Source organism: Arvicola amphibius, chromosome 4, assembly GCF_903992535.2.
Source record: "Arvicola amphibius chromosome 4, mArvAmp1.2, whole genome shotgun sequence".
In the NCBI taxonomy this organism is placed as follows: Eukaryota; Metazoa; Chordata; class Mammalia; order Rodentia; family Cricetidae; genus Arvicola; species Arvicola amphibius.
The window spans coordinates 46,428,323-46,442,925 of NC_052050.1; the positions used below are offsets into that span (position 1 = coordinate 46,428,323).

The 14,603-nt window shown below is 41.9% G+C and overlaps 1 protein-coding gene across 3 annotated transcripts in view; it reads right to left on the bottom strand.

Moving 5' to 3' along the window:
* Positions 1–14,603, bottom strand: part of Smg6 (SMG6 nonsense mediated mRNA decay factor) — a 240,939-nt gene that overhangs the window by 226,148 nt on the left and 188 nt on the right. The window contains exons 1-6 of one of the 3 annotated variants that reach the window (XM_038325037.2): positions 14,128–14,497; positions 9,838–11,590; positions 9,062–9,254; positions 8,394–8,504; positions 4,257–4,363; positions 3,920–3,998 (exon numbers count right to left, since the gene is read on the bottom strand). In XM_038325037.2, coding sequence (XP_038180965.1) covers positions 3,920–3,998; positions 4,257–4,363; positions 8,394–8,504; positions 9,062–9,254; positions 9,838–11,585 — 2,238 coding nt within the window. In that variant the 5' untranslated portion in view covers positions 11,586–11,590; positions 14,128–14,497. Of the gene's footprint in view, positions 1–3,919; positions 3,999–4,256; positions 4,364–8,393; positions 8,505–9,061; positions 9,255–9,837; positions 11,591–12,824; positions 14,094–14,127; positions 14,498–14,603 lie in introns of those variants that run through there. The other 2 variants (XM_038325035.2, XM_038325034.2) reach the window with 2 other exon arrangements.

The window sequence follows — 14,603 nt, forward strand, 5'->3', positions numbered from 1 at the left end:
TCTCAAAAATAAGCAATCACTGTGCCATATTTATTATTTCTATTTTATTTCTTTTAATTATGTAAACATACCATAGAGGGGTAATGTACACATGAGTGCAGTAACAGCAAAGAGCAGAAGAGGGCATCAGAATCTCTGGAACTAGAGTGACAACAGGTTATAAACCACCAGATATAGGTGTTGAGAACCAAACCTGATCTGCAAGAGCAGCAAAATCTCAACCGTTAGACTGGCAGTTCTCAGCCTGTGAACTGTGATCCCTTTCACGGGGGTCGCATATCAGATATCCTACATATCAGATAGTTACAATTCTTTATAGTAGAAAATTACAGTTATGAAGTCGCAAAGAAATAATTTTATGGCTGGAGGTCACCACAACATGAGGAACTATATTAAAGGGCTGCAGCATTAGGAAGGTTAAGGACCACTGCTCTAGGCCATCTCTCCTGCCCCTCTGCCATATGTATCTTAATTTACAGTTTGTTTGTTTATTTTTTTTAAACTTAACACAAAATAACCGTGTATCTAACAATTAATGAAGTTTGTTTTAGGGAAGAAACCAAACCATGTATTTTATCACTTACAGTGCCCTGAAAAGCACTATACACAAGCATGTTCTCAATACCTCAAATGAATTTTGAATGATTGATTGGAAAAGACAGAAATGTTGAAAAATGTTAACGCCTTAAAACCCAGCACTCAGGGAGGCAGTAGGCGGATCTTTGTAAGTTCAAGGTCAGCCTGCTCTACAAGAGCTTGCAGACAGGCTAGGGCTGTTACACGGAGAAATCCTGTCTTGAAAAACAAACAAAAAAGCTCTTTGTAGTGGCGTACAGATCTAAATCTACAGCAAGATGGGAGGAATCTAACAAGATGGGAGAAAAAAGGCTCTCTTAAATTATCCTCTACATACATGCAATCACTCGATTACACTAACAGGAATGAACCACACATACACAAACAACAATTTAAAAAAAAACACCAAAAATCATAACGAATGAGAATAAGTTTTTGGTTTTGTTTGTTTTTCCCTAAAAGGTGCTTTTTTTTTGGTTTTTGAGACAAGGTTTCTCTGTGTAGCCACGGTTCTGCTGATAGTTTGTCTATTTATCATACATTAATTAAGCCCTGGGTTTGACCTCTAGCACCAGATAAAAATTGGCATGCAAGGGGCTGGAGAGAGGGCTCAGTGGTTAAGAGCGCAGCTTTCTCTTCCAAAGGTCCTGAGTTCAATTCCTAGCAACCACATGGTGGCTCACAACCATCTGTAATGAGATCTGGTGCCCTCTTCTGGCCTGCAGGCATATGTGCAGAATACTAAGAATGCTGTATACATAATAAATGAATAGATCTTTTAAAAAAATGGCATGCAAACACATTCTGGGGAAGTAGAGGCAGAAGATCAAATTTAATGTCATCCTCGGTTATACGGCAAGTTCAAGTCCTGGACTATATGAAACCATGTCTCTCATTAGGGGGGGAAAACAAAAAACAAGAACAAGAGCCTGGTACAATGGTACCTGGCTTACAGTTCCAGCACTTGGGAGGCTTAGGCAAGGATTGGTAGCCTGAGCAATACAGCAAAAATACCATCAAAAAAAATTAGGTTGAAAGGAGGGGGAGGAAGAAAGAACAGGGACAGGAGGAAGGAGAGAGACTGACTTTTCTCTTCACTGATAAACACATTAGCTGCTTCTTATCCTTGATATCTTAGTACCTATCACTGACCTCCCCACATCTTTTCCTCTCCCTGCAGCTTCCTGCCTGGAATCTTCTCAGCTCCCTAAGTCCATTTCTCTTTATTAGAACTATATTCAATGGAAGCTGATAAAATTTAGAGAGGTGTGTGACAAAGTGCTTATTGTGTGTTCACTAAGCATCTACTTTAGATGAAAAATTAGGAGTATCAAGAGATCTAGGGAAGCAAAACATGGTGGCTCAGCCTTTAATCCCAGCACTGAGAAGCAGAGGCAGACAGTCTCTGTGAGTTTGAAGCCAAACAGGTCTACAAATTGAGTTCCAGGCCAGCCAGAGTTATTCAACGAGCCTCTGTCTCACAAAAAATAACTGGGGGAAAGTAACAAGATCTTAATGCTGGGGACGGGGTGAGGCCCTTAAGGGAGGGAAAAAAGTAAAGGGGTTTTGTCCTCTTCCTGGAAAGGGAAACAAGGTAAGATGCAGAGTAACAAGCTGCAGAATAATGCTCCTTTACGAAATTAAATGCAGTAAAGCAGAGGTATGAACCAAGTCAAATAAAGTGTGGGATCCCTGACAACTCACCTCAAAGTAAGGGAGTCAGGGTCTGGAGAGATAGCTCAATGGATAAAGACACTTGCCATGATCCCTAACGACCCACGTTTGAACCCCAGTACCCACATGATGGTAGGCGAGAACAACCTACTCCTTCAAATTGTCCTACTCTTCATATTCAGTGGCACTCACACGCTCACATACACACACACACACACACCAAATAAATAAATAAATGAACATTAAAAAAAAAAAAGGAGTCTGAGGATGAAAGTCTAAAGAAGCTATTTGGACTACACAGATCAGAAGAAATCAATCTCAAGGAGCTGATGCTATCAAAACTGTATCTTAAGGGGCTAGAGATTGCGCATAGATTAAGAATACCAGCTACTGCTGGGAGGTGGTGGCACACGCTCTTAATCCCAGCATTTGGGAGGCAGAGGCAGGTGAATCTTAGTGAGTTCAAGGCCGGCCTGATCTACAGAGAGTAAGTAGTAGGACAGCCAAGACTGTTACACAGAGAAATCCTGTGTCAAAAAGAACAAAAAAAAGAATACCAGCTATTCTTGCAGAGAACGCCCATTTTGATTCTCAGCACCCACATGATAGTTTATAACAATTTGTAACTCAAATCCCAGAGGATATACCACTCTCTTCTGGTGGCATTGCACACACATAGTACACAAACAGGCAGGAAAAACACTAATACATATAAAATAGAAAATAAAAAATAAATCCCTATACTAAACTAGATATGATAGTATATGCCTTTCAACCCAGTATCTGAGAAGAATGCAACTTCAAAACCAGCCTGGGCTACTAAGTAAAATAAATCCAGTACTCACTTCAGTAACACATATACTAAAATTAGGGAAAAAAATAGGTCCCTGTACAAGGATGACGCATCCCATATTTTTAAAAACAGGCAAATAAATAAATTCAGAAGCTGGCAAGAGGCTCAGTATGTATAGCGCTTGCTGCCAAGACTGTCCATTAAGTTCCATCACCGAGACCTCCATGGTAAGATAGAAGCAACTCTCAACATTGTCTTCTGACCTCTACATGCATACCTTTACATACTAAACCAGGCACAAACAGATAAATGTAATAATACAAATTTAATCAATATTATAAGAAACTTGTGCCGGGCGGTGGTGGCGCACGCCTTTAATCCCAGCACTCGGGAGGCAGAGGCAGGCGGATCTCTGAGTTCGAGGCCAGTCTGGTCTACAAGAGCTAGTTCCAGGACAGGCTCTAGAAACTACAGGGAAACCCTGTCTCGAAAAACCAAAAAAAAAAAAAAAAAGAAAAAGAAAAAAGAAAAAGAAACTTGTGTGTGGTGTGGTGGGACATGCCTGTAATCTCAGCACTTGGGAGGCTGAATAAAAGATGACAAATTTGAACTGGGCATGGGGGCACACGCCTTTAGTCCTAGCACTCAGGAGGCAAAGGCAGGTGGAATTCTGAGTTTAGCCTGGCCAAACTAGTCTACAAAGCGAGTTCCAGGATGGCCAGGGCTACACAGAGAAACATGTCTCAACAAAACAAAACAAAAATAAAATAAAATAAAATAACAAATTTGAAGTCTGGACTATACAGTGAAACAAAATTCTAACTCAAGGAAAGGAAACTGCCTAGAAAACAGTTCCCCTTCCACGGGATTTCTTACCGTATACACTGCTAGTAAAGCCAACTGGTTATAGGGGCGCCCATTCTTGGGAGCAATATGCTGGGCCTTCAGGTACCAACTAAAATAGAAAAACAGAATGAAATCTTAACTCTTTTCTAATCCATCTTCAGAGACCCTCTACTTAAGTTGTAGACTAGAAAATTAACTAGATATAGGCCTCAAGTGTTAAAGCACAGTTAAAGGAACTAATTAAGGAATTAAGGACAACTGAAGAGCATTCCATATGGGAAGCAGCTCAAACGGCTGGATATCTTCTAATGATTCACTTAATGCCACCATAGGGAAAGGAAATAATGTGTCAAAAGGTAAAAAGTACCTGCGTGCCTTCCCATAGTTAGCTGTATCATTGGCTTGCTCCCGATACCTAGAGATATCTCCTTGGCAAATCATACAGCGTTGAGCACTGATCAAAGCATATTTTACCTATAGAATAGAAAACGGGTTAGTAGAGTATTCAAAAAACACAATCCAATACCAGAAGAAATGAGTGAAATCTAAATGACAGAGTGAAAGGTAAAACAGTCCTCAAAAAAGTTTTCAACCTATCTCGACTATTAAAAACCCACCACCAACATGATACAAAATGTATTGAGAAAATACAGCAGTCGTGGAGAGAGTGGTACTCTGAGTCCCACACAAATGGAAAAATACATTCTTAAACAAAGTCAAGCAATCTGGGTGATCTCAAGGAAGCTTTTGGAACGCCTGGAAATAGATTTTCTCATCTGTATTTAATACATATTTGGGCTGGAGAAACAGCTCAGTTGTTAAAAGCATTTGTTGCTCTTACAGTTCCCAGTACCTACATGGTGGCTCACTGACATCTGTATCTCTAGTTCCAAGCAATCTGATGCCCTCTTCTGACCTCAGTGAATATCAGGCACACATATGGTTCAAAGGCATACATGCAGGCAAAACACTCATACACATAAAATAAATAAATCTAAAACCAAAATTTTAGAATACATATTCTAGAGACTAGAGAGCTGGAGCACACTTGCTGCATAAGCATGAAGACCTGAGTTTGATCACCAGCACTCATAGAAAAGCTGCCTGGCCTCATGCACTGTGGGGGTAGAGACCCAGAGGATTACTGGGACTTGCCAGACAGTCCAGCCAAAGTGGTGAGCACCATATTCAGTAACATACCTTTACATTAAAAAAAAAGAAAAAGAAAAAAAATAAAACAAATCAAAGCCGGGCACTGGTGGTGCACACCTTTAATCCCAGCACTCGGGAGACAAAGGCAGAGGCAGGCAGAACTCTGAGTTTGAGGTTAGAACTGGTCTATAGAGCAAGTTCCAGGACAGGCACTCAAGATACAAAGAGAAACCTTCCCTGACCGGGGGGGGGGGGGGGGGATCAAAAACAAAAAAACCATCCCTGCAAGGTATGGGAACACACCTATAATCCTCACTCTGGAGACTTAGACAGGCAGAGATCTTGATTTCAAGACAGCCACGACTACACAGTAAATTCCAGGGTATCGGGGTATATGGCCAATACAGGAGATTCTGTCTCCAAAAAAACAAAACAAAAACCAAAAATGTTGGAACAGGGCACATGCCTTTTTGTGTTTGTAGCCCTGGCTGTCCTGGAACTCAAGAAATCTACCTGCCTCTGTCACCCAGGTGCTGGGACCACCCCCTCAACCACCAACCAACTAGGGCACACCCCTTTATCCTAGCACTTGGAAGGCAAAGGGCACATACAATGAGTTCTTTAAGTTCTAGGCTAGCTGGGGTTATTTAACCAAACTATTTCAGTAAAACCAAAAATAAAGTCTAAATCAAAGCTTCTCTTGACCTTCAATTTCTAGCTACCCTCTCTCCAGTTCCCAGACATGATTCTTATAAGCATGATCTACATTATGCCTCATCCCTCAACATAATCTAGCTTCTATCCTCTAGACAAAAATAACTCGTAGCTACAGGCAGTACTCTAGCTACTGCCCAGCCTGTTGCTCTTTTACACTCCACTCAATAATTAACTTTTCCTACTATGATTACAAAACAAAACTCTTGGGGCTGGAGAAATGGCTCAGCAGTTAAGAGCTCAGGCTGCTCGTCCAAAGGACCCAGGTTCAATTCCCAGCACCTACCTAGCAGCTCACAATTGTATCTCCAGTTCTAGGGGATCTGACACTCTCACACAGATATATACAGACAAAACACCAGTGTATATTTAATAAATAAATAAATCTTTTAAAAACAAACACTTTTGATAAGGTCATTCAATCCAATAAACATTTTAAAATTGTGTGTGTTTGTATGTATGTGTGTGTGTGTGTGTGTATGTATGTGTGTGTGAAATCCTAAACTGCATTTTTCCTTTATGATCATTCCTCTTAGGCTATAAACTGGGAAATAACCTAGATTTCTCATACCTCCAATCATAACCTTCACACCACAAGGGCTAGCAATTATTTCTATTTCCTTTTTTGTTTTTGTTTTCTGGTTTTAGAGACAGGGTCTCATATAATCCAGTCAGGCCTCAAACTTGCTATGTAGCTAAGGATAACATTGAACTTCTAAAGACTCCCTCTTGCTCCCCCTCTCCCAAGTGCTGGGATTATAGGTGTACACATGGGTTTATGTGGTGCTGGAGCTAGAACCCAGGACTTCATGAGCTACATCCCCAGCTTTTTTTGTTTTGAGACAGGGTCTGACTGTGTACCACTGACTGGCTTTGAAGCTGATGTAATACTGCTGCCTCAGTCTCCCAAGTACTCGGATTCTAAGTACAAACCACCATGTCTAGGCTTTCTAACCTATTTTTTCATTTCCACCTCCACTACATCTCTCTTTATCTTAGTCCATGCCTCAAACCTCACTTCCCTACATACACCCTTGCTTAACACCTACCAAAGACAAAAATTTGTAAAAATAATTGATTTTTAACTATAAATCTATTACCCATTTGCTGAAAAGCAATCAATGGTTCCTATGATTAAAGTTCAAATCTTCAGTATAGCATCTAAGGGTTTATGATCTATCATTTCCCACTTCCCTTAAGTTTCTCCACTGAAATAACCCCAACTCCATATTACCAACATTGGGAACTTCTCAGAGTTTCCCAACACCTGGTTCTTGCTCACTGTGCCCTGCATCTAACTACTCCTCCCACTTTTTAAACTCCTACTTATGTTTCAAGACATAGCTTGGCTAGTAATATACTTATGCGGTATAATTCTTGCCTAGTAATTCATGCGGCCAAGTCTAATCTTCAGAATCATTGTTAAATGTCTCTGAAAAGCCTTCCTGGAGTCCACTAAGCCTAAGTTCAATTATGTCCCTCTATGTCCCTTTACTATTTCGTACTCTTATTCTTATGGTCCTTTCCTTTTTGTGCTTTCTTTTCCATTTGTTCTGTGTGATGTGCATATTTTAGATATGTGTGTGTGTGCATGTAGAAACCCAAGGTTGACGTTATGAATTATCCAACTGCTTTTTATTTTTTACCTTTTAAAAATTTGGGGCTGGAGAGATGGCTCAGAGGTTAAGAGCACTGGCTAATCTTCCAGAGGACCTGAGTTCAGTTCCCAGCAACCACATGGTGGCTCACAACCATCTATAATGAGATATGGTGCCCTCTTTTGACATGTAGGCACACATGCCAACAGCACATTATATGCATAATAAATAAATCTAAAAAAAATTGTCTCAGTGTTTTGTCTACATGTATTTATATGCATCACTTGCATGCCTGGTACCTGCAGAAGTCTAAAGAAGGCACTGGATGCCCCGGAACTGGAGTTATGGATGGTTGTGAGCAGTCATGTGGATATTAGGAACCAAACCCAGGTCTTCTGCAAAAGCAACAAATGCTCTTAAAAAAGAGTCATCTCTCCAGGATCCTTGTTTTGAGATATGATCTCACTCTGTAGTTTAGATTGTCCTAGAACTTACTATGTAACCCAGACTTCCCTCAAACTCATGACAATCCTCAGGGCTTCATTTTCCCAAGTGTTAGGATTACAAGTGTGAAATTCATCATAGTGTTTATGACATTACAATATGTCTGTCTGTTTTTTGTATTTGAAACAATTTGATATGGCTCAGACTTCCTTGGAACTCAATACGTGGCAAAGCTAGCCTTAAATTCCTGATTCAGGATTACTGGCATATGCCACAATCCCTCACTTATGATAGTTTCATTTGTTTTCTTACTGTACTGTATCTTTCACCATGATATACTCAAAACCCAGCACATTGCCTAGGCCTTAACCAGTACTAGATAAATGTTTACTAAATTGATGAATCAATTTTTGTTTGTTTTGTTTGAGAAGGGTCTCTCTACATAGTCCTGGATGGCCTGGAACTCACTAATGTAGACCAGACTGTCCTTAAAATCAGAGAAATGTTTCTGTCTCCTCGCTGCTGGGATTAAAGGTGTGCACCACTGCACCAGGCCTAGATGAACAAATTTAAACTAGAGAAAGAAACTGACTTACTGTCTTTCGTAAAGGCTTGCTTCGAATGGCAAGCCCGTCCATGTAGTCCTCCAGTTTGAACTTATAAGTAACCTGTAGTTTCTGAAGCAAACTATCAAAGAAGTCACTACCCTATAAAGAAAAAAACAGAAAGAACTATCTGAATCAGTTTTTTTTCCAACCTATTTACCAGATCCTGGGGCAAATGACCCTACCACAGTTCTGTCAAAGTCCAGTTCTATAGAAGAGGAGTTATATATAATAAGCAATTATAAGCCATAAGTAAGCACACCAGCTTATAGTATATGCCTCCCGTGTTTTAAAGATATGATCCATTTACCCCTCCCTCCTCCTTTCATCTCTCTGTTTTTCCCCCCTCTCCCTTTCTCATTCAGAAAGCCTTAAGCTCAAAAGTAACTCCAGGACTGGAGATATAGCTCAGTAGTAAAACTCTTGCCTAACATTCATGAGGTCCTGGGTTCAATCCCAGCACTGGGCAAAAAAGTAATACACGTAGACTAGGTCTAAATGCAAGAAAAAGATATAAGAGTTCTGGCAATATTTTGCTCTAAAACATCTCAGGTAGAAAAGACAAACAAACTAAAAGATGCTGCAAACTTTATCCTGTGGATCAAAATAATAATAATAATAATGATAATAATAATAATAATAATAATAATAAAGTTTACCTCATCCAAGAGCTCCAAGAGTCTGTTCCGAATCTGGTCTGAGTTCTCAATATTTGGATCCTTGAGAAGCTGCCTGAATTTCTCAATCACCTGATAGAAAGCATTCTTCCACAGGATCTGATCTACATTCTGATTGTCAGAGAATTCAATATCTAATAGAATACAGCGCTCATACAGCTGCAGTAGTTCAGTTCTGGAATAAAATACACGTAATGTCTAGCTCCAATACATCACAAGAAAGGCTAGACCTAAGATATGAACTTCCTGCAAACCAGCCAACGCCCTCCTGACAAGAAATCTGAAATGTGAGCAGGTATCCTACTTAAATTGCGTTTCATTCTTCACAACAGAAGGTCATTCCAAAGACATTCATGCCTAGGGAAACAGCATACTCCCATATGTGCACACCTACATCGAAGAGATGAATAAACGACTTTGGTGCACACTGGAGATTGGCATTCTGGAAATCCATGTTCCCTTAAAGCCATGTTTTCCCTCTTAAAATCAAAAGTATATTTCTAAGACTAGAATTAAAACTTATTTTCCCAACTGCCTATTCCTAAAAAAAAATCAATGTAAAAAGTGCTTCAAGTGTGGCTCAGTAGTAGCACAGTTATTCCAAAATGCACAAGGCTCAGGGCCTAATGTCCATGCCCAAGTGAAAGGGAGGTAGCACTCAGTGGCTTACCTAAGAAGTCTCTACCTTCCTCAGCCGCAGGAGCCTTACAGCTGTCTATTCCCCTCTAAACAAAGTAGTGGGAAATTACACACAATACCTGAGCTGAGCCATCTTCTCCATGCCCTCAGTACTGATGCGGTCCCTGGAGAGCAAGTTGCTAAGCTGCAATTCCTGGTTGTCAGCCACTCGGAGAAGCCTATGTAGCTCCTGTTGCTGCATGTTCCGCACGTGTTGCTCTATCTCCTCAGGACTCATGGTGCTGGCAGGGAGAGGACTACATACATACTGCCCTGAGGGGGCAGGATAGCCTGGGTAGTAAGGCCCTGGATACATACCATTTGTAGGACCCACTGGGTACTGTAGAGGGCTATAGCCTGTATAGGGATACTGAGAGGTAGGGCCCGGTGTCCGAGGGTAATAATAGGGGTTGTCAGAGTTTTGAAATTTATAGTAAGAAGCTTGGGTCTGACGTGAATCACCCCAAGATGTAGGGCTGATTTCATCATCAGTGTCCAAGAAATGTAGCTGAGGTGTCTGGCTTTTCAGAGCAGGCTTCTGATCAGGATTGTTTGGGTCCCATAGTCGGCGGGTAGTGCCTCCACGGCCCCAACTACGAGATCCTTTACTACCAGATCCAAATAAAAGCCGGGGTCCCAAAGGTGTAGACTCTGGAGAACCCGCTGAACTGACAGATAGGGCAGTATGAGCAGGCAGAATCAGAATGCCTCTACCACGACCCCGAAGTTCTTGTTTTGAGTTTTTGAACTCCTGCTTCTCAGAGCCCTTGCCCCCACTGCTCAGGCCTTTGTCAGACTGTATTCTTTCCACATTCTCCCTGGCTAACCTCACCATGGGGGAATCTTTATTCATGGTTTCTGCATCAAAAGTGACTCGAAGGGCGCCTCGGTTTTCTTTGCCATTGCTTTTCTGTTCACCCTCACCTCGGCCAGACCAATTTCTTTCTAAATGCCTCTTCCTTTCTGAGTTCCTCCTAGGTCCTAATGCATCGGGCTCATCAGTTCTATCCTCATCTAAGGAATCGGTTGAGGACATAGACACCTGCTTCTTCAGTCGTGGCCTCTCCTTGGTCCGATCCAAGCGCCGCCGGCGACAGCCATTATCAGTCAGGCCAGCTCCTTCGGCACTGTTGTTGCTACCAGCTGAGCTGGTACTGCAAGTGCGGTAGCGATTCCTTCGTTTGTCTGATCGGGAATAACGCTTTACAGAACCTGGTTTCCCTTGGGCAGAGTCATCATTCACCTTCTTTGTCCCCTCCCCCTTTTCAATCTTTTTTCCTTTTTCTCCCTTGGTAGTTCTTACTCGGTCATTAGCTTGGTTCTTTTCTGTCTCAGTTTTGTCTGGTTTATTCTCGACTTCTGATTTTACAACTTTTCCCTTACACTCATCCTCCTCAATCCTCAATTGTTCCACTTGGTTAAGGATTTCTTCCTCATCTACCCTGTTAGCTGACTCTTTGGTTACAGGTTGCAAACGCCTTCCAGGCTGATAGATCTGAAGGTCAGGTTTTTTTATTCTCTTGATGATTCTTAGATTCCGGTCCTCTAGTCCACCAGTCTTTGAGAAAGTCTCCTGTGCCTGACGATTTTCTGGATCTGTAGGACCATTTTGCTGTTGGCTGTCCAATTCCTTGCAAACTTTAATAAGCTGCTTATCATTCCCAACAGAAGAATCTTCGTCATTCACAATCTCATCCTTAAATTCCTCACTCCCAGAAGCCTCCTTAGTTTTAGGTCTGTTCCTTAGTCGAGAAAGTCCAGGTTTATAGATTTCCAAATCTGGACGCCTATTATCTTTGCGTTGCCTGGGTTCCTTTAATTCCTTCATGTTTTCTAATATGTTGATAGCAGGAAACAACACAAAAGAAAAGAATAATGGAGAAGAGAGGAAGGAAAAGTTGTCATTCTACTTACATAAACACAACAACAACAAAAAGAGCCAGACGATGGCAGCGCACGCCTTTAATCCCAGCAATCAGAAGGCAGAGGCAGGCGGATCTTTGTGAATTTGAGGCCAGCCTATTCCACAGATTGAGTTCCAGACCAGCCAGCGCTAACACAGTGAAACCCTGTCTTGAAAAACCAAAGAAAGGGGGCTGGAGAGATGGCTCAGTGGTTAAGAGCATTGCCTGCTCTTTCAAAGGTCCTGAGTTCAATTCCCGGCAACCACATGGTGGCTCACAGCCATCTGTAATGAGAGGTCTGGTGCCCTCTTCTGGCCTGCAGACACACACACAGACAGAATATTGTATACATAATAAAATAAATAAATAATTTAAAAAAAAAAAAAGACCCACAATTACATATCCAAATACAAAATACTGGGCAGGGAAGAATGTTTCTATGGGCAGAAAATTCAAGTTATGTGCTTGTTAACCAGTGAGACTAAGAATTTAACTGTGTTAGAGTTCCATGCACTTGAGTTATGGAAATGGGAGGGGGTAATATTCTCTTGACCTACCCAAGTCATACTCATATTCAGATCTCAAAGACTCCAAACTACTTGATTATATCAGAATCAAAGATCTCTAATATGTTCAGCCATTAGACTATCCTGTCTATATAGCCTATAAGTCAACTCTTTTTCTTTCTTTCTTTCTTTTTTTTTTTTTTTTTTTTTTTGAGTCAGGGTCTCACTACATAGCCCAGAAAGGTATCAAACTCACAGTCTTCCTGCCTGAGTCATTCAACTTCTGGGATTGCAGGAGTGTATAATCACACCTGGTTTAGTCTTTCCTCCATGTTCCTAGAGTGGCTAAATTTCTTTACCATATTAGGAGAGGGAAGGGAATATAGCTCAGTGGTACAGCATTTGCTTAGCACACAGGAGGCCACTAGGCAACCCCTAGCATTGCATAAATATATTAACTGGTATATATTATATTATATATTTACTTACTACATTACATATGTAAACATATATTTACACATACATACACATATTCAAGGGGGTATGCATAACAACCCACAGTTCTAGGTATCTCTGGGAAAGAATCTACAACTCCAGTGTGTGAACTTGACCAGGACAAATCTACAACTTTAGGATACGAAGATCCCAATCACATACCTCCTACTGAAGCAAACAGGAAGCAGGTTCTTTTACAATCTTCAACTCCACTCATCCTCACCAATTCTTTAACAACCAGCAGAATCATTTCAAGAAAATACTGCCTAGAATACTGAGACTAACTGCTACTATGATGATAGAATATAAGGAGGAAAAAGTTCCACTACAGGAACTTTTCCTAGGCACCAAAGGAAGGATTGTGACATGCTCTCAAAGCACCAAAAAGGACTAAGGGACTCAAAAATACTAGAGCCCAGCCAAATTCATGCCTACAAATCCTAGCACTTGATAAGTGAGAGCAAAATCCGGAGTTCAAGGTCATCCTCAGCCACAAAGAGTTTGGTAACTACTTGGGCTATATGAGAGATCCTGACTCAAACAACAAAGGAAAAAGAAAAGAACAAAAGTAGAGGAGTTTTATAAACCACTCTCCAAGCTCCACGAACTTACTGAATGGTAAACAAGTTTCTGGGCTTGTTGTTTTTGTTTTTGTTTTTTTTAAGTATCTGTTACTTGGAGTTGAGAGAGTACTATAAATAATTACTAAACGTTTAATAAGAAAGTGACAAGAAATGGTGAGATTATCCAGTGCTCAAGTTAAATCCTAGAACCTAACTATAATATAAACAAAAACAAGCTGACAGCAGGTATTTATGCTCCAGCATCTACACCCACTTTTGTTAGTAGGGGAAGAGAGAGGAGAGAAAGAAAAATGACGGGAAACTGAAATTTTAGTGACTACTTTGGAAGTTAGGTGTGGTGTTCACGCCTGTAATTTCAGCACTCGGAGGCTGAGTCAAGAGAAGCATTCCAAACTCAAGGCCAGACTGGGTTACACAGTAAGTTCAAGGCCAGTCTTGGTAAGAGGCTCTGTCTCAAAAGAAAAACAACAAAGAATGAAACTACTGCTTTGGCAAAAAGTTTAGCCTCTCCACCAAATACGAACCAAGAAAAAGCCGTTTAACTTCAGCACCCTCGGTAAACTTTTAAACTCAGTTTGGGGGCGGAGCCAGGGGAGGAGGTGACTGCTATTTTCCAGAGCAGTGAGAGAAAACAACCTAGCTTAATCCAATTCAGTTGGCCAAAGAAAACTAACCTCACAGATTCGAGCCACAACCCTAGAGAAGGCATCCACTGTTAGCAATGACATCCTAAACAACACTGACTAATGAAGGGAATTGAGACACTAACAAATTTCTCTCGCTTTTCTGATTCTCTCTGACCAGAACGGCCCCCATACACGCCAAGCCCGAAACAAAACAGAGTCAGCTCCTTGAGGTCCTGGATCCCTTTAGTGGCGTACCATTGGAAGCCTGCCTTCGGGAGGAAAAGTTGAGCAAGGGAAGTCCCAGCCTGTTAAGCTTTTCTCCTCAATTTTCCCAGTTCCTCCTCTCAGACGCGGAACAGGGGACTATGGAAGGTACACAGTCGAATCTTCAGGGACCCACAAGTCCCGGGGCCTCTACCGGACCCCAGCACCCACACCAGTTCGTGTCTCCTCACGACTGAATCCAGGAGCCGGCGAGAGAGAGCTAGGGCGCGGAGGAACAACCATGGCGGCCGCGGTGAGCAAGAGGAACTAGCGCGGGGCTCTGCCACAAGGCCCGAGTGTGCGGAGGAGCAGCCCCGCTGGGTCTGAGCGGCCGCCCAAGGCCCCGGGGCGCCCTGTTGGGGGGAAGGGGCGGGGGCTCGCAGAGCCGCGGACGGGGCGGGGAGGAGGCAGAGGAGAGGGAGGCGGGGCGGGCAGGCCCGGCCCAGCAGCTGGGCGGCGCAACTCAC